Source organism: Vicugna pacos, chromosome 23 (assembly GCF_048564905.1).
Source record: "Vicugna pacos chromosome 23, VicPac4, whole genome shotgun sequence".
In the NCBI taxonomy this organism is placed as follows: Eukaryota; Metazoa; Chordata; class Mammalia; order Artiodactyla; family Camelidae; genus Vicugna; species Vicugna pacos.
Window position 1 is genome coordinate 6,310,378 of NC_133009.1, and position 26,990 is coordinate 6,337,367.

Below are 26,990 nucleotides of genomic sequence, written 5' to 3' on the forward strand. Positions count from 1 at the left end.
GAGGCTTTGATGATTTAATTTGCATACTTCGTTCTCTTGTCTATTATTAAACCGACTCCTGTTATTAATACATTTTTTTCTGAAGTTCTTAGGATTGAAGAGGAGATGTGGATAATAAGATAATAAGGGGTAAACCATAGAAACTGAGGCCCTCTTAGTTGCCTAGAAAGAGGTGGCTGTTCTTTGAACAGTCCTAACAAAGCAGGAGGAGCAGCCAGCTTCCTCCTGGCTCCCAAAACATCTTTATGCTGTCCCCAGTGCTCCACTGCTACACTCCCTCTGTAACAGATACTTGACTTTGGAGTGTCAATTAAAAAGTTTTAGCAGAAATAAAGACAAGAACTAAGACCAAACTCACATGAGAGAATCAAATATAGCAACTAAGATGATCAGATACAGTATTTTCAAAGGATAATGGTCTGTATTTCCTTCTTTGAGTGTTGTTATCCTGTGGGTCTAGAGGCTCAGGATACAGACATGACTTGAAATATACTGCCTGCTGGGAAGTATAAAGGGCAGTGAACAGTTTCGGGGGCTACATTTCTTTCTTCCTCTGTGACTTCAGTTTGCCCCATTAACACGGACACCACCTGAGAAACATGAGTTCACATTGTCGTTAGGAGATGCATGTGGGACCTCAAAGCTAGATGCTAGGTAAAGCTAAATAGTGATTTAGAAACCCTAAAACCGAAGAGACAGGAATGCGTAAGAATGAATTATTTTTCACTCAAGACTTTTCACTCCTAGTATTACTCACCCTACGTTATTAGTGTTTTTAACACTGGACATGTATTCACACAGCATTGCCCAGCTTTCACTATACTAAGACCCTAAGTTGATGACCTCCTTAGCAGTCAACAATACTGGAACCCCGATGTGTAAGTCTAGGATAAATGTATACACTTGGGTGTGTATCAGGCCATTACAAGAGTTCCAGGGAATTCTCAGGTTATCTGGAAACGCTGACACCTCCCCAAGCCGCTCCCTTTCGCCCTGAGGGCGGGGGAGAGGGTTGGAGCGGGCGGTCGCCTAGGCGACGGCCGAGCAGCAAGTGCGCATGCGTAGAGCCTAAGCTCGGCTGATGCAACCTCCTGTGCGCGAGCTGGGTCTTCCGAGAATAAGGAAGCCGGCAGGGACGCGGGGCGAGGCCAATCAGCGGCCACACGGAAGAGTGCGGAGAGACCCGCCCGCCGGGCCCTGCGAGTGACGTTCGGCGGCGCTGGGCTGGTGGCGTAGCCGGTCGCCGTCCTTCGTCTCGTCCGCTTGCTTGGGGGTGTCTTGCCTCGGCGCTGGCCCTGCGGCCATTTTGGGCTTCGCTTCCACCCGCGCCCGCCCGCCTACCCGCCCATCCCTTCCGGGGTCGCGCTGCTTGAGGAGCTTTTCAACGGGCCGTCTCTGCCGGCAAGTCGCCACCGCTGCCGCGGGAGGGCCCTTATCTATGCTGAAGAGTCCTCGAGCGGACTAGGACACCGCCTTTCCGCCAGGATGGACGTCGCGTCAGCCTCCGCGGCCTGCGCCTGCCGTTCCGGACTGTGGTCTGCCGCCCGCGGCCGAAGCCGCTCTCCTCTGTGGCTCTTCTGCTGGCCCGGGGCTCGGCCTGGGGCGCCAACCCCGCCGCTGGGCAAGGCCGAGACTGTTTAGGCCTCTTGGAGTCCCGCCCTGCCTCCCGCCGCGGAGCCCCGCGTCCCTCCCTGAGAGCCGGCCGAGAACGCGGTGATGGAGCCGGCAGCCGACGGCCCGCGGGCACGCGCCGCCGCGCCGGCGGACTCCTGGTTCCGGCTGCCCTTTTTCCTTCCTCGGCGCTCGCAAGCAGGCCCTTCCAAGTTCCCCGCCCCTCCTGCCCCGGAGCACCCCGGGGACCCCAAACTGGCTTTCTCTCCCGCGCCCGAGGCTCGGAGCAGCTCCTGGATGAATCTGCTCTCCCAGCTCTTCGCGCCGCTCCCGGGCTTGCTTCAGAAGCTTCTCATCTGGAGCCAGCTTTTCGGTGGGATGATTCCCACCCGATGGCTAGATTTTGCAGCAGGCTACGGCGCCCTGAGAGCCTTGAGGGTACGGGAGGAACCCGCCGCCCCCACGGCGCAGAAATCCCTGAATTCGCTGCGGCTAGACCCCTCGGACGGCGCGGCTGCCAGTCCCCTTGATTGGCTGGAGGAGGGCATCCACTGGCAGTGTTCGCCCCCAGATCTAGAATTGGAACTTAAAGCCAAGAGAGGAGGCTTGGACTCCCAAGCCCACGCTTTTCTCCTGGAGCAGCAGCTGTGGGGAGTGGAGCTGCTGCCCAGTAACCTTCAAGCCCGTCTGTTCTCGGACATGGAACTTGGCCTTTCGCCCTCCGGGCCTCTCAGCGTCCAACGCTTAAGCAATGTCAACGTCGTGACCTGTTTGCTGAACCCCTCTTCTCTGGACTGCCTGCCCCAGGTCGAGCTTAGCTATCAGAGCAGCGTTGGAAGTGGCGAGCTGGTCGACTTCCAGACGCTGACCCCGGAGAGCGGCTGCTTGGGTGAGGCCCCGTCTCATCCCCAGCCGCTGAACGCGGAAGTCGCTCGCGCCTCTTGGCAGGGATGTCCGCCTCTCTCTAGAGAAGGCCTGCCAGAAATCCACCATCTCCGCATGAAGCGGCTGGAATTCCTTCAGCAGGCCAGCAAGGGCCACCAAGCGTTACCCTCCCCCGACCAAGATCACGGCTACCACAGCCTGGAGGAGGAGCACAGTCTTCTCCGGCTGGATCTGAAGCCCCGCGGAGATTGTCCGCCACAGTGTGTTCCCGCTGCTGGAGCCGTTCCTGGAACCTCCCAGGAACTCGCTGGGGAAAAAATAGATTTGTTGACTAAAGAGGTTCCACTTGCTTTGGAAAGACAGGGCCCCTTGGAAAGCTGTCCATCTTGTGAGGTTCCTACGGAACAGGAGCCTGGAGAGGACCAAGTAAGTGTAGTTGACTCCTCAGACATGGAAGATGACCTCCCCACGTCTACCAGACCAGTCTGTACTAACAGACTGATAGACTACATTTTGGGAGGTGCAGTCAGTGACCTGGAAACAAGTTCTGATTCCGAAGGTGAGGACTGGGATGAAGAAGCCGAGGATGATGGTTTCGATAGTGATAGCTCCCTCTCAGAATCAGACCTTGAACAGGATTCAGAAGGGCTCCACCTCTGGAACTCTTTCTACAGTGTAGATCCTTATAATCCCCAGAACTTCACAGCAACCATTCAGACTGCTGCCAGAACTCTTCCCGGAGACCCTTCTGACTCAGAGAAGGATTTGTCTGACAAGTCTGATCTAGAAAGTTCTCCCCAGACTGGAAGCCTTCCTGAGTCTCCCGACCATAATTCTGGGGAGGAAGATGACTGGGAATCTAGTGCAGATGAAGCAGAGAATCTCAAACTGTGGAATTCTTTCTGTAATTCCGATGACCCCTACAACCTTCTAAACTTTAAGGCTCCTTTTCAAACATCAGGGAAAAATTGGACAGGCTGTTGTGACTCAGAGAGGCCATCTGAGTCCATTGTGGCCATTTCTGACTGTCACACCTTACTTTCCTGTAAGGTGCAACTGGTAGGGAGCCGAGAAAGTGAATGTCCAGACTCGGTGCAGGGTGGGGTTCTTTCTGGAGAAAGACACACACAAATCCAGAGAAAAAAGGTTGGTTTCTTTCCTTTAACACGATCATGTGTGTTGCCTGTTCTGGCACGTTAAGTGTAGCAGCATGGGACGTCGTAGGACGTTGTGAGGAAGGACTCTGAGCCGATGCACTTGCATTGAGAGATGACCCCCCCCCTTTTCCCACCCATAGAGTGTTGTTTCTGTCTGAATCAAAGACCCCATTGTGTAGGTTTTAGCTGCAAAGTGCTGTTTTCTTTTGGGTTGGCAGCTCTGGACTGTTTTCCTCCAAGCTTCCACTTCACTTTTTTTAAGGAATAGAAAAATTAAACTTTACGTATGTATGATTTAATTCTAGAGATCGAGAAGTCCTATTATAGCCATAGAGTTTTTAAGTGGTATTAAATGTTTTGTGTTGTTTGCAGACACTGTTTCTTTTACATAACATGATAACAGTGTCTTCACTCCTGTCTATTAAAGTCTGAAGGGATGATGGTGCCAAGTAGCCAAGTCAAATTTGTCTGATTGTTTGCCATGAAAGAAAATACTAATCTCAGCATTAACAACTTTTGGACATCTGGGTTTTGACTTGACAGTCAAAAACAGTACAGAAAATAGTATTGCCTTTTCTTAACAAAGCAGTACTAGTTATGATTGGCCAACGACATCATTTGTAACAATGATGGTCACTTATTTGGTTTACGTTGAGTAATTGCTTCCTATTCCCAGGCTAGTCTTAGAACTTCATGGAGCATTTTATTTTACTCTTCTGACACATTGTCAAGTTAGCCTTATTTTGGGAGTCTTTTTGAATTGCTTGATTTTTTTCTCTGTTGTTTATTCAGCTAAAGTTATTGATTGGAGAGAAATCCCCCCAAACGCACAAGAGTTCTTTTATTGTGGAGGGAAAGTTTCTTTAGTTTCCTGGACCTTTATTTGGAAAGAGAAAGGAGTGGGTAAATTATTGACCTCAGAATCTGCAGCATCAAAGTTTCCAGTGGACAGCACCATAATCCATTAGCTCCAAGAAACCAGTTTAATACTTTGAAACTCTTCTTGGGGTAGAAAGTGTCCCTAAATGGTGGTAATCTTGTGTCTTACCTGTAGAAGCAGAATAAGTCATATTAGAAATTAAATTTTAGTTCCTACTATTGTAAATGCTATCATAAAAGAATTTTTCCTCTATATTTTTCAAAGCTTCCTGACAAAATGACCTATTTAGTGAATAGATAAGAAACAAAGAGGGACACTGGAATGAGCACTTGGCCCCTGGAGACCTGTGTCCCCTTTCTCCTGAGTGGTTAGGGCCAAGAGCTTTGGGAAGACAGTAACTTGACCTCTCATAGCTTTGACTCGCTTATTTATCTGAAGGTAATAAGAATAATCATAACAACTATTGTGTGAATTAGTGCACAATTTAAATGAGGTGAGTAAGTACAGCTTATAATCATTTGCCTTGCCTTTAAATGGTAGCTCCTACTGTTCCAGGACCTCAGGCCAGTCTCATGTCTCATTGTAGCTTGCTCATTGAATAGAAGTGAGATGAGTCAAGTAGGTGTGAGAATATTACCATGAATTAGAAGCAACATTTATGAAAGACTGTATCTAAAATATGATAAAATTGTTTAGCAGTCCTTGTCTCCATGCCATCCTTAAGGTATATGGGAATAATGAATAGTGCCTTATTCTCAGAATGAGGCTTTCAGATCTGGGAGTTTAACATGCTGTGTCATGGCATGTGACGTGGTGCAGATTTGTGGAGCCACACTCAGGGTTTGAATCCTGATTGTTCCCCATAGAAGCTGTGTGATTTGAACAAGTCAGTTAACCTGTCTACCTTGGTTTCCTTAATCTGTACAATGGAGATGAGGATAATCTGGACCCTATAGGATTGATAACGAGGATTAAGTGAGGTAAAAATTATTAGGTACTTCAAAAAGAGCCTGGCATATGGTAACCACTGTATAAATGTTTGTTGTTGTTGTTTATCTCGGTGACTCCGTGAATGAGTAACGCTAGAACGTAATACCTAGTAAGGTGTTGTAAGGTGTTACGTCCGTGCTAATTGTCCCCGGGGGCATTTCTGGGCCTGATGTAAAGGGAATGAAAGTTGTAGGCCACAGTGGGATGAGCTGATGTAACTATTGAATATACTTTAAAACAAGTATTTACTTTTGAATTGTGATATTTTAGAAAGAAACTTCTATATTAGAGACTAAGTAGGGATTAAAAGGGACTGTCACTTTTACATATGATCATGTATATTTTAAAATTCACAGTTTCATGTATATATAGTGATGGCATATTGAGAAGGAATACAAAGAGGGTTTTGTCTTAACTAAAGTTTCTCATAGTAACATAACCTTAAAGATATGTTAATTTTGCTGTACCTTGTTTACTAAATTACTCTTCTGTATTCTGATTACAAAAGTAATAAGAATAATACTACATGTTTCATGATTCAAAAACTGGAAAGGATCAAAAAGTGAAATTTTTTTGGAAAAAGGAAGAATAGGAGTAAGTGAAGATCTTGTTAAAGCTTTTGTGCTGTAATAAAAGCACTGACTTCAGATTCCTGAATGTTTCTGAAATATTTTGTTTGGAAACATTTGTCCTTTTTGGAAGAGTATCACAAAACTGATTTCCCTAGGGATTAAAAAATAGTAAGGAATAATAACATCAGGAAGGCTTCAGTTCCCCATCTGGATTCATGATATTAACACCAAAGCCAGGAGAGGGTAGGTGGGGTTGGCAGGATGGTGGCTGAGGGAATGGGACTGTGTGTGTATGTGTGTGTGTGTGTGTGTGTGTAAGTGTAAGTGTGTAAGTAAGTAGCATTTGCCTGCTGTTTGATTCAGATGCCATCTAGTCAGTTAGAAACTCTTTTTTTTTACTTCTGTTATATTTGAGATTAAAATTAGTCTATGTCTTTGTAGGTAACCTTCCTTGAAGAAGTCACTGAGTATTATATAAGTGGTGATGAGGATCGAAAAGGACCATGGGAAGAATTTGCACGGGATGGATGCAGGTTCCAGAAACGAATTCAGGAAACAGAAGATGCAATTGGGTACTGCTTGACATTTGAGCACAGAGAAAGAATGTTTAATAGACTCCAGGAAACATGCTTCAAAGGACTTACTGTTTTCGAGCAACGTTACAATGATTGACAGCCTTTTGCCCTAGCATACACTACCTCTTACTTGAGAGGTTTCTTCTAAAAACAAGAATTGGCAGCTGTCCTTTGACTTTTTTTTTTTAAGAGGATATGCAACTTGGGTCCAATGACCTAGTTTAATATTTTTTTGCAACATATCCCACTCAGAAATATCCAGGTTTGAAGTGGATCCCTGATAATGAAGGATGAGGTGATGTGATTTCTAATCCTTCCTTTTTTGATTTAGTTGGATGTGTTTTTAAATGTTGTTTGCTTGCTGAAGTGAAAAGGGGACCTCTTAAGGTGTAATTTTGCACTTTTGATACTTATTTTCTTGGGAAACAATATTTATAAGGTTCAAAGCCTGTTTTCCATTCTAATTTAAATGATGTGTACCTGTCTAAAAACTTTGGGCTCGTCTCCTCCCATCCCGAATATTCTGAAATTAATGGGCTTTTATGTTTTCTCCATATTTTTTTATTTCAGTAATTTGGCCCTTCTACCTTAAGACCAAGAAAATAATCTTGTATATACTACCAACTTAAAGTACATTATCTTGTATCACTGTTTTTTTTTTTCCTTCTAAAAATGATTTTGGTTGAAAATGTATGGTGGATTTTTATTTCTAGGTTAAGCTCTACCTGAGATAGTTCCAAGGACTGCCACAAAACCTACATGTGCAGTACTTTCTGCTACTTTGGGAGAGCTGCATCTTTCTGCCAAATTTTAACAGCTGATGTATTTAATCTCTGTGCAAACTGTCTTTTGGAGAGGGTTCTGTGTAGGTTATTGTAGTTCCCACTTGAGTGGTTCTTTGTGTCTTTAACAGGTAGAAACTAAAAGACTCCAGAAAGTAATAATTACATCATAGTCATCTATTTTTTAAATTTAAAAGCTCAGAATTTCCCTAGGAAGAAGATGGAAGACATCTCAGAGCAATTTGGTTTTGTCGAATATGCTCTCAGCAGAAAACCAGTGTTACTGACATGCCTCAGCACGGTCACTTTTTATACCTGTCAGGATGGCACTGTGAACTTGGTAATGGGCAGTTCTGAATTTCTAGTTTGAAATGTAAAAGATAGACTTCAGTCAATATCTAAATTTACTGGGTTCTCCTGTTTTAATAATGAGAAAAGTAATGGCAAGGCCTGTACATTAAGAAAAGGATCGAACTATGGATTTAACAAACAGAAAGTCTTACTATCTTTAACCCAGAGTTTACTTCTGGATCGAAGATTTTGCAGTGACTGGTTGTGCTTGGTTTATTTAGCTCTGCGTGATGTGCTTTGTTAGGGTGAGGGGATGTCAACCAGCTCCTTTATGGTCTGTTTTTACTTCATGTGGCTCCTGTCACAGGTAATGGAAAACAGTAGACCTCTTAATTTTGAACTTGTTCAGAGTAGGGACAAAGTTTTCATCAGAAGTGCTTGCAGGGTTACTACCTCAGTTTATAATCTACCTGGTCATGATTTTATTTCCAATTGGTTTGCTCTAAAAACTCTCTAGTCTTAATATATATACATATATATTATATGCAACAACAATATGAAGTTTGGTCAGATTTTTGCCAAGTCCTTAATGCGTTTTGTGCACCTCCACGTTAGGTAACCATAGAGGATGCCTCTGCAGAGTCTGGTATAACACCATGAAAACAGGCTACTTTTCAGACACCAGCTGTGTCAAGTTGGAAAGAAGGCATCATTTGCCTTGAAAAAAAGATGTTGAAAATGTGCAGGTATTCTTTAAAAACCAGGCTGAAGTATACTATTTCAGAGACTTAGGTTGTGTTTTGTGGTTCTCAGATCTTGCACCTCTGCGTATGTGAAAAGAATGGGATCATTTACATTTACTGCAGTTTGGAGAACTGTTCCCTTGGCATTCCAACCTCACTGCCAAATAAGTAAAAGCTTGATGAAGAATTCGCCTATTTACTACCCTCTTTTAAAAGAAGTGATCAGATGGTGATGAGAGGGACAAAAGGGACCATTTTAAAGTTGGACAAGGAGAAAAACAATTCTATTTCGTCCCAGTCCTGGTTGTTAGAACAAAGTTAAACCTTTACAATCTTAAAAAGAAAAATCCTTGGACGTTTTAATTGAACATTTTACACAATTTAAAGTCTTGCAATGGTGCTTTAAGTATCAATGTAGCATATGAAAGAAAGGCTTTGTACAGACAAGTAAAATTTCCTTTTCTGAGTGCTGAAATGTGATAACACCATCTCTTCATCTTTAACTTGAAGTCAGAATTGTCAGATTTTATTTTTTTATAATTTAAGGAAGGTGAAGTTAGGGGACTAGAAGACTTCTGAATTGGCTTCTACAGATTCAATGATTTAAATGTAACCAGTTTGTTGGGACTTTATAGCTAAAATTATATTTGTGTATATAACTTAACTAATCTGTACATTGTAATAAATATATTTGCAATTATTAAATGTTACTATGATATTTTGGGCTCAACTTTGTATTGTATTTCACATTGTTTTTGGAATTACTGAGCAGGATCTTCTGGATTAAATCAGGTGTTTTGTAGAAGCACGATAAACTTAAAGGTGCTGCACAAATTTCTGTGGTTTAAAAAGGTTATGTGACATGTAAATTGCACCTCAGCTAACTGAAGGGGAGGAATAGTAAGGGAATAAATACGACAATTGCAAACCACGTTTTGGAAGTAGAAAAGAGAATTTAGTTCTTAGAGTGCGAAATACCCTTTTTAGAGACTGGGATTTGATTCTAAAATTGGCCCCAGCTGTGCATTTCTGCAAAGAAAACAATACAATAAACAATATTCACGGAAGCAGCACATTCACGTGCTGGGATTACCGTCATGCTGCTCCTATGCCACAGGGAGTTCTGCTTTATTTTATGCATTATTTTTAATGATAACCATGGTATTTTAAATCATGATGTTCTCCCGTTTATAATATTGAGTAAATGTGATGATAACATCAGAAAAAACAAACTTCTAACCCTGAAAAACAGACACATTTGGGTTACAGCAAGCCTGTTAATGGCTTAAAGGCGTAACAGCGTTCTTAACTTAGGCATTTGGGTCTTCTGGCTAATGCAAAATGACTAAAGGTGTTATTTCTGAACTGAAAGGAAAGAAGCTAACGTTTAGTTGCAGATAAATCAGTGTTTAGTACAAATTGAATTGAGGGTCCAGGTTATTCTTTAATTACCACATTGGGGTTAATTGAAACATTTTTGGCTGTCTCCCCAGGAAGGTATATAAAGATGGTCATCTTCACACTGAGCCAGTTTTATTGTTATGACTGTCCTGACATCGCTACAGAAGTTGTACTACTTTTTTGGTTCTATTTTAATAGAAAGTTCAAAGCAAATATTGAATTGCTGACCTCAGAAATTCGGAGCGTTTCACACAGATTTGGGGATTTGGTGGTCTCTTTTGGAGACTTCCTTTGGACCCTCCTCTTTGTACCTTTTAAAAATAAATAAAAATGGAAATCTTTTTTACACATGGTATTTATAAAAGTATCTAATACAAAGATATACAAAGACATGCTTGGTACATTCTAAACAGGAAGCATGATGCCCAGGGTGCCTCTTTCAGCTGAGAGACTTAATTTCTTTTTAGGTGTATAAAGAGGTTTTGGTATTTCTTCCATCATGACACAAATGCTAGTTACTTGGAATATTCATACACTAGTAATTAGGAGTCTTTCCTTGTGGACTTAATTGAAATGCTTTGGTCCATATAAAACACCAGTCTTTCTCTCCCTGGATCTGCTCTGTTGAGACAAAGTTTGTGTCAGGCAATCACGACTTTAAAATACAAAGGCAGCAGGGTATGAAGGTCTGGTAACAGTAGGTGTAATAAATAGGATCTATAGATCTAACCCTGCTCACTTTGAGGATTCATACAAGACCTGTAATGCTTTCAGTTCACGCGCTTTAGTGACAGGGTTAACATCAGGGAACTTCAATCACTTTACAAGTGCAATGGAGAACTGGGAGGGGGTGGGGATGTGTGTTGCTGTGTAACAATTTTGAGTTACGTCAGTGTTTTACCATCGTCAGACTCCTTAATCTTACCAGGGAAAGCTAGGAAAAGTTAGATTGATGGGAAGTGGGTTGCTTGACCATAGAGAGGTGACCCCAGACGTCTGTGCAAACCTGGAAAGCTGAACTGTAAGGGAAGCCAGTTTGGAGCGATTTTTCAGGTTTTGTTCTTTAAGCCATCACCCTTCCTTTGTCTCAGTACTATCCTTTTCTTCTTGTTTTCTCCCATCTTTCTTTGCTGAACATTTTATTTTTGCTACTGTTTTATAAGATTTTACACAGACGACGGATGAAGTCCTTCATAGCAAAAGAATAGCAAATACCCGTGTGTTTGTTAGAGATACTGTCTTATCAAGAAGATGAGAGGCCTTCAGAGTTAACTCTCTCCAGAGCTCTCTGCACATTCCCCCACCAAATTGTTAGGTTAATAATACACATTTTGAGACTGGATTAACTTTTAGAAATATCCCAAAGATGTTCAGGCTCATAGAAAGGTGATACTGTAAAGCTGGATTATTTTGCTTTAAGGTAAACCCATTTTCCTCAGTGGAGTTGATACATTGGCTTTGAAGGCAAAAACCAGAGAGGTTTCCCCAAAGTTTTGAAAAAGGCTCATCTGAATGTGTGTTCTGGAATGGTGGTTTCTAAAACCAAATTTCATCATGGGAAGACTCTCCTCTTTGGATCTCAAATACCATCTCCAAGAGACCTCTGGCCACCCTATCCTCCAAACCCTCCTTTCCCTTTCCCTTTTAAAATTATATTCACTCTGACCTCATCTGCTTAACATTTTGACTTGTTTCCTGTCTGCCTCACTCTCACTAGTCTAGAAAACTAGAGTTTCCTATGAGGGCAGGAATCTTGTTGTGTGTCTTACTTGTGCTGCTGAATGAGCACAGAGCCTAGGACTGTGCCTGGCACATTACAGTCAACAGATACTTGTTGAATGTGTTAATAACCTTCTTTAAAGTCACCCTTACTGAGATGTCATCAATGCTGATTAGAATCAAATGTGCCTCAGCCGTAGCTACAGAATCATAGAACTGAAAGGTCCTTAGAGAGAAGCTGTATTAAGCTCTAAATCTGTAGACTGTAATTACAAATTTCAATTGTAATGAATTTTGTGCGAGGGATACCACATCAATTAATTTGAGTGTCATTAACAAGGTGCATGTTAATTTATGAAGTTAATATGTGAGCAAATCAGCTGAGACCTTTCTTTCCTAGAATTAACGTTTTGTACTGGAATCCCAAAGTATTTTTCCCACCACACCAGAGGTTTCAGTCAGTTCTAGTTTTTGGCAAAAGATTGGCTTTGGGTTTCTAGACATGCTCTGTTGATTCCACCAGGTGGCGTGACTTGCCAACCTCAAGAGTGTCTGATGGATCCCTGTTTCGAATCTGATGGCTGTTGTTTGCTTGGAGGTCACCCCCACCCCGGCCCCCACTGGTGTATTTACAAGCTGGCAAACCGCCCTGCCCTGCCCATTCTAGGCCTGCCTGGACCATTGTGAGTCCACCCTTTTGTGGTAACTACCCAGAAGTGGAAGCTGTTCCTTGTGGGAGAACCAAGATTTTTATTTGAACACAAACAAATGAATATGATGATTTAAGAGACCGGAGGTGAGATATACGAGGTGAAATGTATGGATATTTGTTGGGGTTTTGTATTATTAGGGTTTTTCCAGTTAGGGTTTTATCTCACTTAACTATTTGCTGAACATTCCATTTTCTATTGCATTCCTGTGCGTCAGGGCAGTCATTCTCAATGAGAAGAGAGAGGGTGCTTGGGGCATGGAGACTCCCTGTACCTGATTACAGACTTGTACATGCAACCGGCCCAGGGGGAGGAGAAAAGCCTCAAGAATTATGGGGCTGAGGTTTCGTGCTGGTGTTACCTGTTTCCCTCTTAGAGCCAGTAGCCAAGGCTGGGTGGATACCCAGGACTGCTCTTTGGGAGGTTTGGTATTGGCTCCAAGGGGCTGCCCCCCGATCTACTTCCGGGTGTGCAGAATGGAAGGCCATTATATGTTTGCATACAATTTTCCTGGGCCCGCAGTGACTGAGTCACTGTAATATTGGGCTTTCCCTTTCTTTTGTTTCTGCTTGACTTAAGTAAGGAGGGTAGGGGTGTTTTTGTACCTTCAGAAATTTACACGGAAGTTTTTTGTTTGCTTTTTACTTCTCATTGCCTATTTTCTAGGTATCCACCTCTGAAATGATCCCCTGCCCCAGGACACCCTGCTGAAAGTCACAGCGTGATTGGCCCGGGGGGGATGTAACCTGCTACTGCCCTGAGAGATGGCAACACTTTTAGAGGAATATTGAATTACAGAAGAAAAGTCCTGCTGGGAAGTCAAAGGGTTGAAGCAGGTGCGTGTTCTTAAAAGTAATCATTTCTCAGGTTGTTCAAATGGCATGACAGGTACATTAGCCAATGGACCTTATTTTTTCCCTTTCATTCAGTCATTAAAATTTTTAAAAATTTATTTAAACGAAAAAAACAAAACAAAAACCAACAACAGTTCACCCATTTCCTCCCCCACCCCTGCCCCACCTCTGGCATCACCAGTCTGTTATCTGTATGTCTGAGCTTGGTTTTTGTTTGAGATTTGTATTTTTTAGATTTCACATATAAGAGAAAGCATACGGTATTTGTCTGACTTATTTCATTTAGCTTAATGCCCTCGAGGTCCATCCAGGTTGTCACAAATGGCAAAATGTCACTCTTTCCAACGTCCCTTCTTATCCCTCTCATTCAGCATAGACCTGCCTGCCCCCACTCCTAGGGTCTGTGGAGGAGCGTTATCTTCCATGATCAGGTTTCACCTCCCTGTCCCTCGTGCTGCTGTTGTGGTACCTCCAACTTATACGAACATTATAAACCTACAATGCATTGCTATTATTTTTGCTTTAAAGCGTCAGTCATCTTTCAAGGAGATTGAAAATTGGGAAAAAAATGTCCTTTTATTTACTGCATATTTACCATTCCCAATGCTTTGTGTAGATATGCACTTCTACCAAATATCATCTTCCTTCTGTCCGAGAGCATCACTAACATTTATCATGCAGATTTGCTGATGGTGATTTCCCTCAGATTTTATCTCTGAAACAAAGTCTTTACTTCCCTTCATTTTTGGAAGGTATTTTCAGTAGCTGTAGAATTCTAGGTTAATATATTTTTTTCCTTTCCATACTTTAAAGATGTCACTCCATTGTTCATCCAGCTCTTAAACTCTTTGAGTCCCTAATTTTGTGCTAGGTCCCTTAGAGTTAAAGGGTTGGACGTAGAATTTGTCTCCTCAAGTTAACAGTTTCGTTTTAGTTTTTCCGGGTAACAATTCTGACATTGCTGCTCGGAACATAACCTGACGTTGCTGTTGGCTTCACAACTCTCTGTCATGTTTCTGGTCATTTCGTTTTACTTGAGGGGTTACTTGCTGGTTTATTATGTGACTTCGACTCTGATTCTCATGATTCTATGTTTCTCTGTACTCCCTCCCAGAGTGCGCATCCTTTGCCTACTTGCCTTCTCCATCTAAGAGGAAGTTGGAAAGTCCAGTCCTCTCTGGTTTCCTTCCCAGGGCTCTTCCCAGTGCTATGAAGAGAACCTAGGTCCAACAGACTTGGACTTGAATTCCAGTTTTCCACTTCCACCAGCTGTGTGCCTTTGAGTAAACTTACTTGAATTTTAGGGGATCACATGTCAATTTTGAAAAGTACTATCTCCCACAGCATCTGGGACAACTAAATTAGATACTGTATGAAAAGTTCTTAGTCCCCATTTGACACATAATAATAATAACACTCACATAGTGTGATTACATGATCCGTGTATCTGTATCTCCCAATTTACAGATAAGGGACCCGGCACAGTAACCTGCCTAAGATTATACAGCTAGGGGACGGCAGAGAACTGGGAGGGAAGCCCACACTGGCTCCAGAGCCCATGCCTTTAATGCCTCAATCATGCTCGCAGTAAATATTAATGGACATAGGGTTGGGCTTTGAAAAATAAGTACCCTCGAGTGGGTGAATGTTGGGGAAAGGGGGAAGTTAAAGAATAGGGAGGCAAAGGACATTTTAGGTAGAAAAAATAACTTCAGAGAAAAGGTAGAAATAGAAGAAGATAGAAGTATGTTGGGGAAATGATTAATAGGCTGGTCAAACTCGGTGTAGGTTCTGTGGATGGAGCATAAGACTTATTACGTAGGGTCTAAATGATAAGAAATTCAGTCTGTTTCATGCTTTTTAAAATCATTGTTTTAAATGGAGGTACTGTTTCATTCTACATAAAGAGTGAAGCCATCAAGACAGTGACATGGTCAGACTGGTTCTTTTGGAATAGCTCTTGGGGTCATTTGGTGGATGGATTGGACTGAGTAGAAACTAGAATAGAGAGATTAAGTAGAATGGTCTTGCACAAGTATAGGTATGAAATAAAGAGGTCGACCAGAGAGATGGGTAGACTGAAAAGGGGAGTCATGAAGGTACTGATTGACAGGACTCAGTGGCTGATCAGATGAAGGAGAAGGGGAAATGACTGCTGGGTCAGCTTTACTATCCTTGGTGACAAGAAGGAAGGTGATGTTATAAATTGAGCTAGGGAATTCTGAAAAAGGAGCAGGTTTGTGGAGGGAGATGTAAGAACTCTGCCTTAAATGGATAACAGACCATTTTTAGCATCTTCTCTATCTACAGGAAGCAGCAAGTTGCGCCAGCTAAGGGAGACTTTGCAGAACAGATCCAAGCAGGGAGGGAAATAAGGGTCTGGGTGAAGAAAGGTGGAATTCATAGACCAAGCAGGTTTGGAACAATCTCTCTGAGCTGAAATTGGCATGGGGGTTCAGGGAGGTCCTGTGAGTAGCTTATTTCAGCACTTTGTTCCCACAAAACCCCACCTCAGCCTTCTTTCCTATCCTTCCCCTTAAGTGCAAGCTTGGACGAGAAGCAGCTGACCCTTCAAGGAATTATGAAGACTCGAGCCTTCATATGGGTGTGGGAGGTGTATCTGGGAGGTGGCCAGGGAGGACCGGAGATGAAAGGGCCCTGCCTGATCCTTGGACTCCTGGGAGCTCCTTAGGACTGTAGAGGCTGGAGGAGGGGCTCTGCAATGATTGGGACTGAAGCTCCTGCCAACCCTTTGGGATGGGGTGCACATCACGTTTAAGAAAATAAAAGACTATGGTATTTCTCACTCCCCAGCATATTCATAATTGTTATGATTATTTAGTGTAAAAGTTTGGTTTATATTTCCATTTCTCAGTGAACTACAGACTCCTAAAGAACCATCTGTTTTTAAGGTGGGCCCAGTGCCTAGCCTAGAGCTTCGTTAACTGTTATTAATCTGTCATTTATTGGATGAGGAGAGACCCTGTACTATGTACTGAATATTCATTTGTTCAGAGGTGGGAGGGTATATAGCTCAGTGGTAGAGTGTGTGCCTAGCATGCACAAGGTCCTGGGTTCAATTCCCTGTAACTCCACTAAAAATAAAATAAATAAAAACCGAATTCCCTCCCTCCTCCTAAAAAACAAACAAATTATTTATTCAAATATTATTTATTCAATCATTTAGCAAATATTTATTGAGCACTTACTGTGTGCCAGGCCAAGCGCTGAGAAAAACAGATGAAAACAAGACTGGCAAGGTCTCTGCTCTTAAGGAGCTGACATCTTAGACAGGGGAGTCAATAAACAAGAACAAACAAACAAAAGATCATGAGCTAGCTTCAGGTGGTGGGTGATACATGCCGTGAAGATAACAGAAGAAAGTGACATGATAGGGAGAAACTGGGGAATGACTTTGGGTACGGGAATTGGAGATGGTGTCTCTGAGGAGGGGACCTTTGACCTTACACTTGAATGGTTGGAGGAAGTGAGTCATGGGAGGATCGGGGAGAGCAGGAGCAGAAAGATGGGGGAGGGCAGTGTGCGATGACAGTGAGTGAGTGAGCAAGGGCTCAATCACGTGGAGCCTACTGAAAAGAAATTTCGGTTTATCGTTAAGTGTAATTGGAGGGCTTGAACTGGTAGGGGGGTGTAGTGCTACAATCAGCCGTTCGCTTTGAAAAGGTCCTCTGGCTATTGTGTGAAAAATACAGTGGGCCAAGGAAGGAGGCTCTTTGAAGAAGAATTGAGATGAGATGATACAACCATAGGAAAAGGTTATTGGGATGGAGGAGGTGGGACATGATGGAGGTTTGGACCAGGTGGCAGTGGAGGTGGAAAGACGGTGTGTCTGGAGGCAGGTTCAACTGATTGGATGTGGAATGTGAGGACCAGAAGGAAATCTAGGGTGACTTCTAGTTTGGGGTGACCAGCCATCTCAGTTTGCCTGAGACTGAGGAGTTTCCTGGGACATGGGGTTTTTCAGAACTAAAATCAGGTCAGGTCCCAGGCAAACCAGGACAGTTGGTCACACTACTCCTAGGGTTTGGGGGCCAATAAATGGGGTGATTGTTTTTTTTGTTTGTTTTAAATTTTGGGGTTTTATTGTTTGCTTGTTTTTTCGGAGGAGAGGGGTGTAATTAGAATTATTTATTTTTAATGGAGGTACTGGGGATAGAACCCAGGACCTCATGTACGCTAAGCATGCGCTCTACCCCTGAGCTCTCCCCTCACTAGGGTGATTGTTGATTGTGCCATATTCTGAGCTAAAGAGAACTCAGGGAAAACTGATTTGAAGGTGTAAATCAAGAGTTCTATTTTGGCCACAATAAGTTTGAGATGCTTATTAAACATCCATGTGGAGAAGGAATAGGCAGTTGGATCTGTGTATCTGAAGCCCAAGGGAGAGGTCAGATTCAGATAGAAATTTGGGAGCCAGCAGCATGCAGATGGTAGCCAAGACGATGGAGAGGATTGCCTAGGGAGAGAATGTACACAGAGTGCAGAAGCAGGCTGGGCTGGAGTTTGGATGCGCCAACATTTTGAGGTTAAGCAGAGGAGAAGCAGTTACCCGAGAGTCAAGAAGGACTAGCCAGTGAAGTAGGAGATAACTGAAGGGAATGTGGTGTCGTGAAGGCCTGGAGGGAAAAAAAAAAGCTTCAGGAAGGTGGGAGTGGCCAACTGAGTCAAGTGCTGCTAAGAAAAATGAAGACAAAAAGTAGGTGGAAAAGAGTCCCTGCTCCCAGGGAGTCTGAGTCTCTAGAGAGACAGGGAAGTGAACCCCCACACACTGACGAGTGCTGCAACAGCAGTAAACGCAGCACACGCGGCGCGTGCAGAGGGCTCCCACCTGGGCTGCGTTCTGAAGGAGACTTGAAAAACAAGAAGGAAGCAGTGACGGGTTCTTCAGGCCGAGAGGGCCACAGGCACAAAGGACAGTCAGCTGCAGGGGTTTCAGGGTGGCTGGGGCATAGAGGGGCGAACCAAACGGGGGTACCCAGTGCAAGGAGGAGGGAGGACCAGACCCGTCAAACACATCAGAAGGGGCACCTGAGAGGAGACTGGAAGGTGTCTGTTGGATGTGGCAACCTGGAAGTGTTTATCTTTGCCAGGAAAGTTCTAGCCATTTTCAGGGAGCTGTGGGGACAGGAACTAGATTGTAACTGGGAAGCAAGGAACCAGACACACCAAGCACATAGGTCATTCCCTTCAAAACCTGAAGTGAAAGGAAGGAGGGAGCGGGTGACAAGGCAGTTGGGATGGGTGTGGGTGTGGGGCTGGGTATTGCTGCGTATTATTATTATTAATATTTTACAACAGAAATCTTGAACTTTGTTATAGGCTTGAGGGAAGAAAGTGGAAGAGAGGGAAAGCTTGAAAATATAGGGGAAAGGAGGTAATTGGTGGAGTAAGATTTCTGAGGAGCAGGTGTAGGATGGGCACTTGGTAAGGATGAGAACAGGTAGAAAGTTGAGCTTTGGACAGGAGGAAAGAGAGACACGTGGGCAGAAATAAAGATAAGGTTGTGCCAGTGGGCATAGGGAGACTGAAGTAAAGCTCTAGGTTAAGGCTGTGCCTTTCTAACTGCCTTTATGCTCTCTTGGAATAAGGATGGTCCTGCTGCTGAGAAGGACTACAGACCCAGGAAGATGACCATGGAGGTCTGGAGAGGGTGAATGACAGGGACATCAATTTATTTAATTTCCACAATGGCTTGGTATGATATTTTTTCTGCGCATAGGAGCAGAAAAAGGTGGGCAGATTAATCCAGAGTGGGGTTTTCAGTGTGGGTGCAGCTGAGGACAAGTGGGCTAGGGTACTGGGTAGTGAGGCCATGAGTTTGGGCTGAACAGTGCAGGAAGTGAGACAAGGCTTTCATTGCATGATTAGGAGGAAACTCAAGAGGCTAAAGGTCCTGGAAGGAACAGGTGTAAAGGGGAGATAGGAGTGAGGGTATTAAAAGGACCAAGACTGTGGTCAGAAAGGAGACTATTTGTTTTCCAAGTTGGAGTGAATCTGAGTGGTGGGAAGGCCTAAGGAACCACCTTGGATGTGAGTAACTTACTGGAGTGGAGGACAATGTCTCTGGAGTTGTGGAGACTGAAGTATTGTGAAGTTGCGATACTTTACTCACATGGCACTGAAATTACCCGGAGTGAGAGGGAGATAGGCATAGAGAGGAAGATGCTGAACCGAAAGCCAGTGTAGAGGACTGACCAGTAGGTTGGTGGTGGCAGAGACAGGAGAAGAAACTCGTTAGCTAAAGGCTGGAACAGTTTTAGAGATAGAAGCATAATGGTGCCGTATAAGTTTATTGAACTAAACTGAACTGAAGTGCTGTGTTAATTCCAGGAAATGCCAAGGTCAGCCCTTGCTGTCATTTTCTAGGAAAACCCCAGATCAGATGTTAAAGTCAGTGCAGAAAGAGCGATGCCTAAGCTGTAGATTCAAGATGAGATTCAGAAATGTAGTTTGGTGCAGCTGTTATGGAAAATAGTTTGGAGAGTCTTCAAAAAACTAAACATAGACTTATAAATGATCCAGCAATCCCACTCCTGGGCATACATCTGGAGGGAACTCTAACTTGAAAAGATACATGCACCCCAATGTTCCTAGCAGCACTATATACAATAGCCAAGACATGGAAGTAAGCTGAATGTCCATCGACAGAGGACTGGATAAAGAAGTTGTGATATATTTATACAATGGAATACTACTTAGCCTTAAAAAAGAATAAAATAATGCCTTTTGCAGCAACATGGATGGATCTGGGTAGCATCATTCTAAGTAAAGTAAGCCAGAAAGAGAAATAAAAATACCATATGATATCACTTAGATATGGAATCTAAAAAACAAAAAAGAAAAAAGAAGACACTAATGATCTTGTCTATAGAACAGAAATAAACTCACAGACATAGTAAACAAACTTATGGTTACTGAGGAGAAAGTGGGTGGGAAGGGATAAACGGGGAGCTTGAAATTTACAAACATTAACTACTATATAAAAATAGATAAAACATTTCTTCTGTACAGCACAGGGAACTACATTCAATATCTTGTAACCTATAATGAAAAAGGATATGAAAATGAATATATGTATGTATATGTATGACTAAAACATTATGCTGTACACCAGAAATTGACACATTATAACTGACTATACTTCTATTTTAAAAAAAGATAATTAAGCTAACACTCTCAACACCGAGGGAAAAAAAAAGGAAGAGACTCAGAGAAGAGATATCAGCAGATTGACTACTGGGCCATTTCTGCAGGCTCCCCCAGCCCACATCTTGTCTTGAGCTCATGACTATTTCATTCTGCCCCTCCCGCTCTGGGAAGCTGCCAGGGCCAGTTCTTTGCTCCATGACACAGTCCTGGCAGGAAAAGTCAGACAGCCATCTTGGGCTGGCCTCATTCCCGGGAGAAGCCAGAGCAGAGTCTTTGAGGGATGGAGTGGAAGGAAGTATGCTTCAGGCACACTTTCTACAGTGAGCAAGGGCTCATTAGCTAAAATGATCATCTTCCCAGGGCCATTCTCAGACCAGCTTAAAAATAACCTGAGCTGTCTCTCCTCCCTCTCCCACAGGAGTGCAAGTCTCTTCCTGCTCAGGCAGAACCCACCCTAACCTCAGCCCTTCTAGAACATAAGCACCACCTGCACATTCCTCCTCCTTGTGAGGGATGTGAATACTGAAGGCTCATGTCCAGGACACTATTTGCTCTTGTTTGCCTCCTGCTTGCCACTTGTTATTCAGTCTTCTGTGCAGGTTCCTTCTCATTAACATGACCTCTGGAGGCTGGAATGTCCTGGTTCTCAGCCCTTGATGTCCACCTCCTCCCTACCTACACTCGTCCCCTTTGTGATCTCAGCCAGCCTCGTGATATTAACACCATCTACTCACTGAAAAATACCAAATATCTATCTCTACTCCTGAGACGGACTCTAATCTCATATATCCAGTCACCTCCTTGGCATCTCTACTTGGGTATCTCCTAGGCATCTCCAGCTTGACATGCTCAGATCTGAACTTGTCTCTCCGCTCTCCCCTGCCACGCCTGCCCCTCCTGCAGGCTACTCCCATCTCGGTCAGCAGCGTCACTCACGAGAAGGAAGGTGCAAGTTGCGCTTGTGTTCTCTTTCTCTCACAGCCCAGTTACAGTCTACGGGCAAATCCTATCCATTCTACCTTCAAAAGATACCCCGAATCTGACCATTTCTCACTGCTTCCACCCTCCAGCACCGTGAACCGAGCCGTCATCGTGTCTTGCTTGGATTATCGCTGTAGCCTCCTATCTGGAATCTGTTTCTATCCTATTCCAGATAGCAGCCAGGATGATCCCCTAAAAGAGTCATGAAGTCATGAGGGTCATACCCTCCAATGGCTTCCCATCTCACTTAGAATAGCAGCAAATCTCCTTACAATGGCCTGGAGTGACCTGGCCTCGCACACTCCCCAGCCCTCATCTCCTACTGTTCTCTCCCTCATGCGCTCTGCTTCAGCCATGCTCGCCTCCTTTTTTTTTTTTCAGTATTCTTTTTCATCATAGGTTACTACAAGATATCGAATATAGTTCCCTGTGCTATACAGTATGAACCTGTTTATCTATTTATGTATAGTAGTTAGTATCTGCAAATCTCAAACTCCCAATTTATTCCTTCCCACCCACTTCCGCCCCTGGTAACGATAAGTTTGTTTTCTATGCCTGTGAGTCTGTTTCCATTTTGTAAATAAGTTCATTTGTCTTTTTTTTTTTAGATTTCACATATAAATGATATCATTTGGTATTTTTCTTTCTCTTTCTGGCTTATTTAGAATGACAATCCCCAGGTCCACCAATGTTGTTGCAATGGCATTATTTTATTCTTTTTTATGGCTGAGTGTTATCCCATTGTATAAATATACCACAACTTACTTATCCAGTCATCTGTCGGTGGACATTTAGGTTATTTCCATGTCTTGGCTATTGTAAATAGTGCTGCTATGAACATTGGAGTGCATGTATCTTTTCAAATTAAAGTTCCCTCTGGATATATGCCTGACCTCCTTATTATTTCACAAATATTCCTGCCTCAGGGCCTTTGCACTTACTGTTTCCTCTGCCTGGTACATGTTTCCCCAGTGTCACACAGTTTGCTCTCTCACTTCCTTCAAGTCTTGGTTCAAAGGTCGGCCTTCTCAGTGAGGCCTTTCCTGCCAATCCTACATGAAACCCATGGAATGTAAGAGAGCAGCATCCACTCATCTCCTATCCTTTTACTCTTTCAATTTTTCTCCATAGACTCATCATCCTCTGAGACTGTGTATTTATTAAATGCAAGCAGGGACTTTCTGTTTCATTCACTCCTGGATCCCCTGTGCCTAGAAGAGTACCAGGCTCAGAGAAGGTACTCAATACATTTCTATGGAACAAATGCAATTCAATTCAGCGGACCGTGGGGAAACTTCAGGACTCTGCACGCCTTTGGTTGCCAGCACCAGCACAGCCGTTTCCGTAACCAAGCCCGCCTCCCCCAAGCCGTTGTGGAGTCACGACTTTTAATTAGGCAACTAGTTTGTCTGGGCTCCTGCGCTGTCACACAATTGTATATCTAGTCCCAACGGAGATGCCTTTGCCTTCTAGCCTTTGCTTCCTGGTTCCTATAAAATAATCAACAGTGGCTGGCAACCCAGCCTGCTGGTGAACATCACTATTAAACACCAGCACCCAATAAACATTACTGTTGTGGATATTCTTGAATGAAGCAGAGGAATCTGGTATAGTCTTCTTGTAACTATGTGAGTCTCTTGGCCAACTATGTTTAAATGAGGAAGTAAATGTCTTGAAATGCAGCTTTCTATCTGTAGGGTTTGTAGGAGACCTGAGTCGTAGTCCCAGCTCTCCTGAAGAATTGCTACAAATCTGGGTACTTTCCCTGAGTCCTCCAGTACCCTCTAGGGGAAAAATGTGGGCTTTGATTAGAAGGTCACTAAAAGCTTTTCTTGATCTAAAATTGTGGCTTTCTTAAAAAAGAAGAGTCCACATTCTCAAGTCTCTAGAAAAGCAGGTGGTTATCGCATTGGCTTTACCAAAGAAACATTGGTTACAACAAAGAAACAGGGACACAAGACACTGTGACCTTTGTACTGATCAGGACTTTTTCAGTTGTTGGGGGCAGAAACCCAACTCCCACTGGCTGAAGCAAATAAAGGTGTTTATTGGCACCTACAGTGAGCTGAAATTCCAGGAGTAGAGCTTTCTGGCAAGCTGGGTCCTAGGGCTCATGGGATGTGAGAACCTCGTCTCTCTTCATCTTCTGGCTTCACTTTCTCCTATACTGGCCTCACTTTCAGCAGGCTCTCCCTATATGAGGACCCCAGCAGCACCAAAATGATACCTGCCAGCTTCAAATCCAAGAGAAAAAGAGCTTCTTCCTGAGAATTCTGGGATCGCCTCAAAACTGAATCTCATTGGTCTGGCCTGAGTCCTTTCTGGAACCAATGGATCTGGGGTGGGGTGGATCCAGCCCACCCAACCCATATGGACTGACAGTGACAGAAGGGTAGATGCCAAAAGGAAACACAGGGGGTTATTAACAGAACAAGGGAGACTGGATATTGAATAGGTAAAAATAATAGACATTTATTTCCAACCTCATTAACATGATTTTCTTACAGGCACTGTATTATTTCCCATGGCTGCTATAACAAATTATGTCAAATTGGGTGGCTTAAAACAGTAAACATTTATTCTCTCACAGTTCTAGAGTCCAGAAGTCTGAAATCGAGGGCGCTGGGGGAGAATTCCTTCTTTGCCTCGTCCAGCTTCTGGTGACTGTCGACATTCCTTGATTTGTGACAGCATCATTTCAACCTCTGTCTCTGTGGTCACGTTTCTTTCTTCTCTTCTGTCTGTCTCAAATCTCCCCCTGCCTTTCTTTTGCATCATTGAATCTGGGTCCTACCAGTATAATCCAGGATAATCTCTTCATCTCCAGATCCTTACCTTAACTGCATCCAAATAAGGTCACATTCAGGGGTTCCAAGGATTTGATGTGGACAGCTTTTATGGGGCTGTTTTTCAGCCTATGGCTGGAACCAAACCAGAAGCCTACTAACATTCAAGTGACTAATCTAAGGTCTCAAAATGTATGAGACAGTCAGAAGTATTTCTAAATATTACTGATATATTTTATCCACTTAAAAAAAAAGAGATAAAATTTGCCCATAGGAAATAACAAACAACTATATTTCTGACTTGACTGCAAAGCATTAATTTTCATTTCAGCATATTACCCTCCTGCCCTCTTCCTGGTAACTGTTGATCCAATAGCTGTTTTTATTTGGGTTTGCTGCCCTGTCTTTAGTTTCCTTGCTAAAATGTCTTTATTAGCAGTATTAATCCTGATCATAATTGATAAATGAGAACTAGAATGTAAAAAGCCACTGGCAAGACTACACCACAGTTAGAAAAGCATTTTCAAACCTAATTTCTTATTTCAAATGAGTAAAAAACATTCAAGATTTCAACAACTGGCTTTTTTTTTTTTTTTTTTTTGGTCCAGGTAAATGTTCCAAGGAACCCCAGGCTAGATTAGAGATAAAACAAGACAAATATCTTGCGAGGAAATCAGCGGGAGCTCCTTCCACTCAAAGAAGACAGCAGTTACTGTAATGCATGTTTTCAAAAATACGCCATTTTGTCCTCTATTTCCACCCACATTCATCCCAAGAAGCCGCCCTTACTGGTTGCTCAGGTTGGACTGGGAGTGTACTGGTGGCTGGTATTTTCCCTGGAGGCATCTTGGCAGCAATTCTGGCCGTTTGGGTCCTCTGGTATCAGAGGGAAGGGCAGGTGGCTCTGTGCTTTATCAAAGAGTCTTACAGGTGTATCACAAGGCTGGGGACTGGGGACTGGCAAGGAGTCTGACCCCTTGAGCCTCCCACACTCCCTGATTCAGAAACTACAAGGGGCGCGGATCCTCCTCTTCGCTTCGCAGGTGCTGCTCTGCTTCATTGTCAAATGCAGCTTTCTTTATGTAGGATCTGAGAAAGGTTAGGTATTATGGGGTTTTGGTTCACTTTGCATCTGGAGAATAGACTCAGCTTAAACCTGGCACCAGGAATCAGCATACGTTGGCAGCATGAGTTTCCAGTGTTGGAGGTAGAATGATATAAAGGAAAGAGCTCTGATCTGGACACTGGATCCTTGCTCAGTGACCTTCCTTTCCCTTCCCTTCCCTTCTTTGCTCTTCTGTTTCCCATATTTAAAACAAGATGATTGGATGAGATGGTCTCTGTAGCATCTTCTGGCTCCACATCTATCAGACAGATACTTATTACACCTTCTAGGCTGAGCATCTGGGGTACCTGCGAAGGCTCACTGGTTGTTTCTTTTTTCCAGAAAGCTCTTCCCAAACACACCCTGATGTTGTTGCTGGTTATAATTATCAGGACCCTAAATAACACCCAAAAGTATGAGGCTGTGGTTAGAGTTAAGAACCATTCCTAGTTATGACAGTATCAGCCATTCATCAGATATTAGTTGGGTACCCCAGGTAGGTGCTGGGGCTATAAAGATGAATAAAATGGAGCCCCTGCCCTGAAGGGCACACAACCCAATGGAGGAGACAGATAAGTCAATCAAGGATTGCATTACAGAGGTAAGTTCCGCTATAGGGTTATTAATAAGGGTCCATGGCATATACAGGATGGATATATAAATCTGCCTGGGGTGGAATCAAGAATGGCTTCCTGGAGGAGGTGACACATGGGTGGACACTGAAGGGATGAGTAGGAATTAACTAGGTGGAACAGGCATCCAATAAGTATGCTCACTCAACAAATACTTGCCAACTGCCATACGACACATTGCTTCCTCTAAAGATGGTGAGACAAGAGACCCCCATTGTCTAATTAATCCCTTGGATCTGACACATGGACAGAACAGTGTGCACCTAGTCGGAGCCCCAGAGGTAGGTCCTAAGCTGAGAAAGCTGGCTGGAGCCCAGAGACAGCAGAACTGTGGGCTCCAGCACTACCATTTTTGATATGCAAGTATTGAATTTTTGCAACCTGTATTCTGTACTCACAACACGTGTATTCCCTCCTCTTTCTCTCTCTTTTTTCCTTTCCTTTTTCCTTTTGCTTTTCCGGTGCAAATTAGGGGGAAGGGACTTGAAAGCTGTTGGTTTCTGAGTGTGTTTCTAAGGCCTCACTCTCATTCTACTTAGTCATGGCAGGCTTCTTGGAGGAAGTGCTCAGAAAGAAAGCTAAGGACTGGCTTGACTAATCAGGCTGACATCTTACCAAGAAGAGACTGCGAGGGCCCCTTGCTGTTCAACCCGTTCCACCCTACCCCGCATTTGACCTTTGTTCCTCTACTCACCTCCCGCCAAATGGAACCAAGTTTGATCACTTCCTCTTTTCCGGTCAGTGGCTGGACATGTCCCTCGGGTTCGTGATTAAAAGCGCTTTCCGCCAAACTGGTTCCCCGCGCCCGGCGCCGGGACCTGGGGACCCGCCGGGCTGCGGCGAGTCCTCCTGGCTTGCGCGTTACCCTCGGAGCGGCCGCTGGGCTCCGCCTTCCGCTCGCCCGGCCAGCCGTTCGAGTGCGGGCTTGAGCTGGGAGCGCGGAGGTGACACCCTCGCGCACGCACGGCAACCTGCTCCCTTCGCGGAGGGCGCCTCCCCGGCCGGCGCGGCCCCGCCAGCTGCCCGGCCGGCCGCCGAGCGGGCGCAGCGCGGACCGAGCCCTCGGCGCTGCCGTTAGCAGCCCCGGCGAGAGGAGCGTCAGAATTACTCACGCGCTAATTGCCCGTCATTAAGTTAAGGACACGT

The 26,990-nt window shown here is 43.9% G+C and overlaps 1 protein-coding gene and 2 long non-coding RNA genes across 4 annotated transcripts; 1 reads left to right on the forward strand and 2 right to left on the reverse strand.

The window, feature by feature from the left end:
- LOC140688701 (uncharacterized) lies at positions 1-959 on the reverse strand. Its single transcript, XR_012063449.1, has 2 exons — positions 758-959; positions 1-590 (listed from the first exon to the last, which is right to left on the reverse strand). It is a non-coding gene; the product is annotated as an uncharacterized lncRNA (long non-coding RNA).
- PPP1R15B (protein phosphatase 1 regulatory subunit 15B) lies at positions 959-9,204 on the forward strand. 2 transcript variants are annotated; one of them, XM_006215522.4, is made up of 2 exons: positions 959-3,642; positions 6,537-9,204. In XM_006215522.4, the coding sequence occupies exons 1-2, from the start codon at positions 1,717-1,719 to the stop codon at positions 6,765-6,767; spliced, it is 2,157 nt and encodes a 718-aa protein (XP_006215584.2). In that variant the 5' UTR covers positions 959-1,716; the 3' UTR covers positions 6,768-9,204. The 2 variants fall into 2 exon arrangements, with proteins under 2 accessions (XP_006215584.2, XP_015104407.1); XM_015248921.3 differs by having other exon boundaries at positions 959-3,055; positions 6,537-6,767.
- On the reverse strand, positions 4,418-26,923 carry LOC140688699 (uncharacterized). Its single transcript, XR_012063445.1, has 3 exons — positions 26,539-26,923; positions 10,116-10,198; positions 4,418-4,701 (listed from the first exon to the last, which is right to left on the reverse strand). It is a non-coding gene; the product is annotated as an uncharacterized lncRNA (long non-coding RNA).
- Between the last annotated feature and the right edge of the window lie 67 nt (positions 26,924-26,990).

Bases quoted from the DNA above. Each gene is read 5' to 3' on its own strand.
- PPP1R15B (XM_006215522.4), top strand. From the start codon at position 1,717: ATGGAGCCGGCAGCCGACGGCCCGCGGGCACGCGCCGCCGCGCCGGCG. The intron at 3,643-6,536 runs GTTGGTTTCTTT...ATGTCTTTGTAG, and splicing joins CACAAATCCAGAGAAAAAAG to GTAACCTTCCTTGAAGAAGT.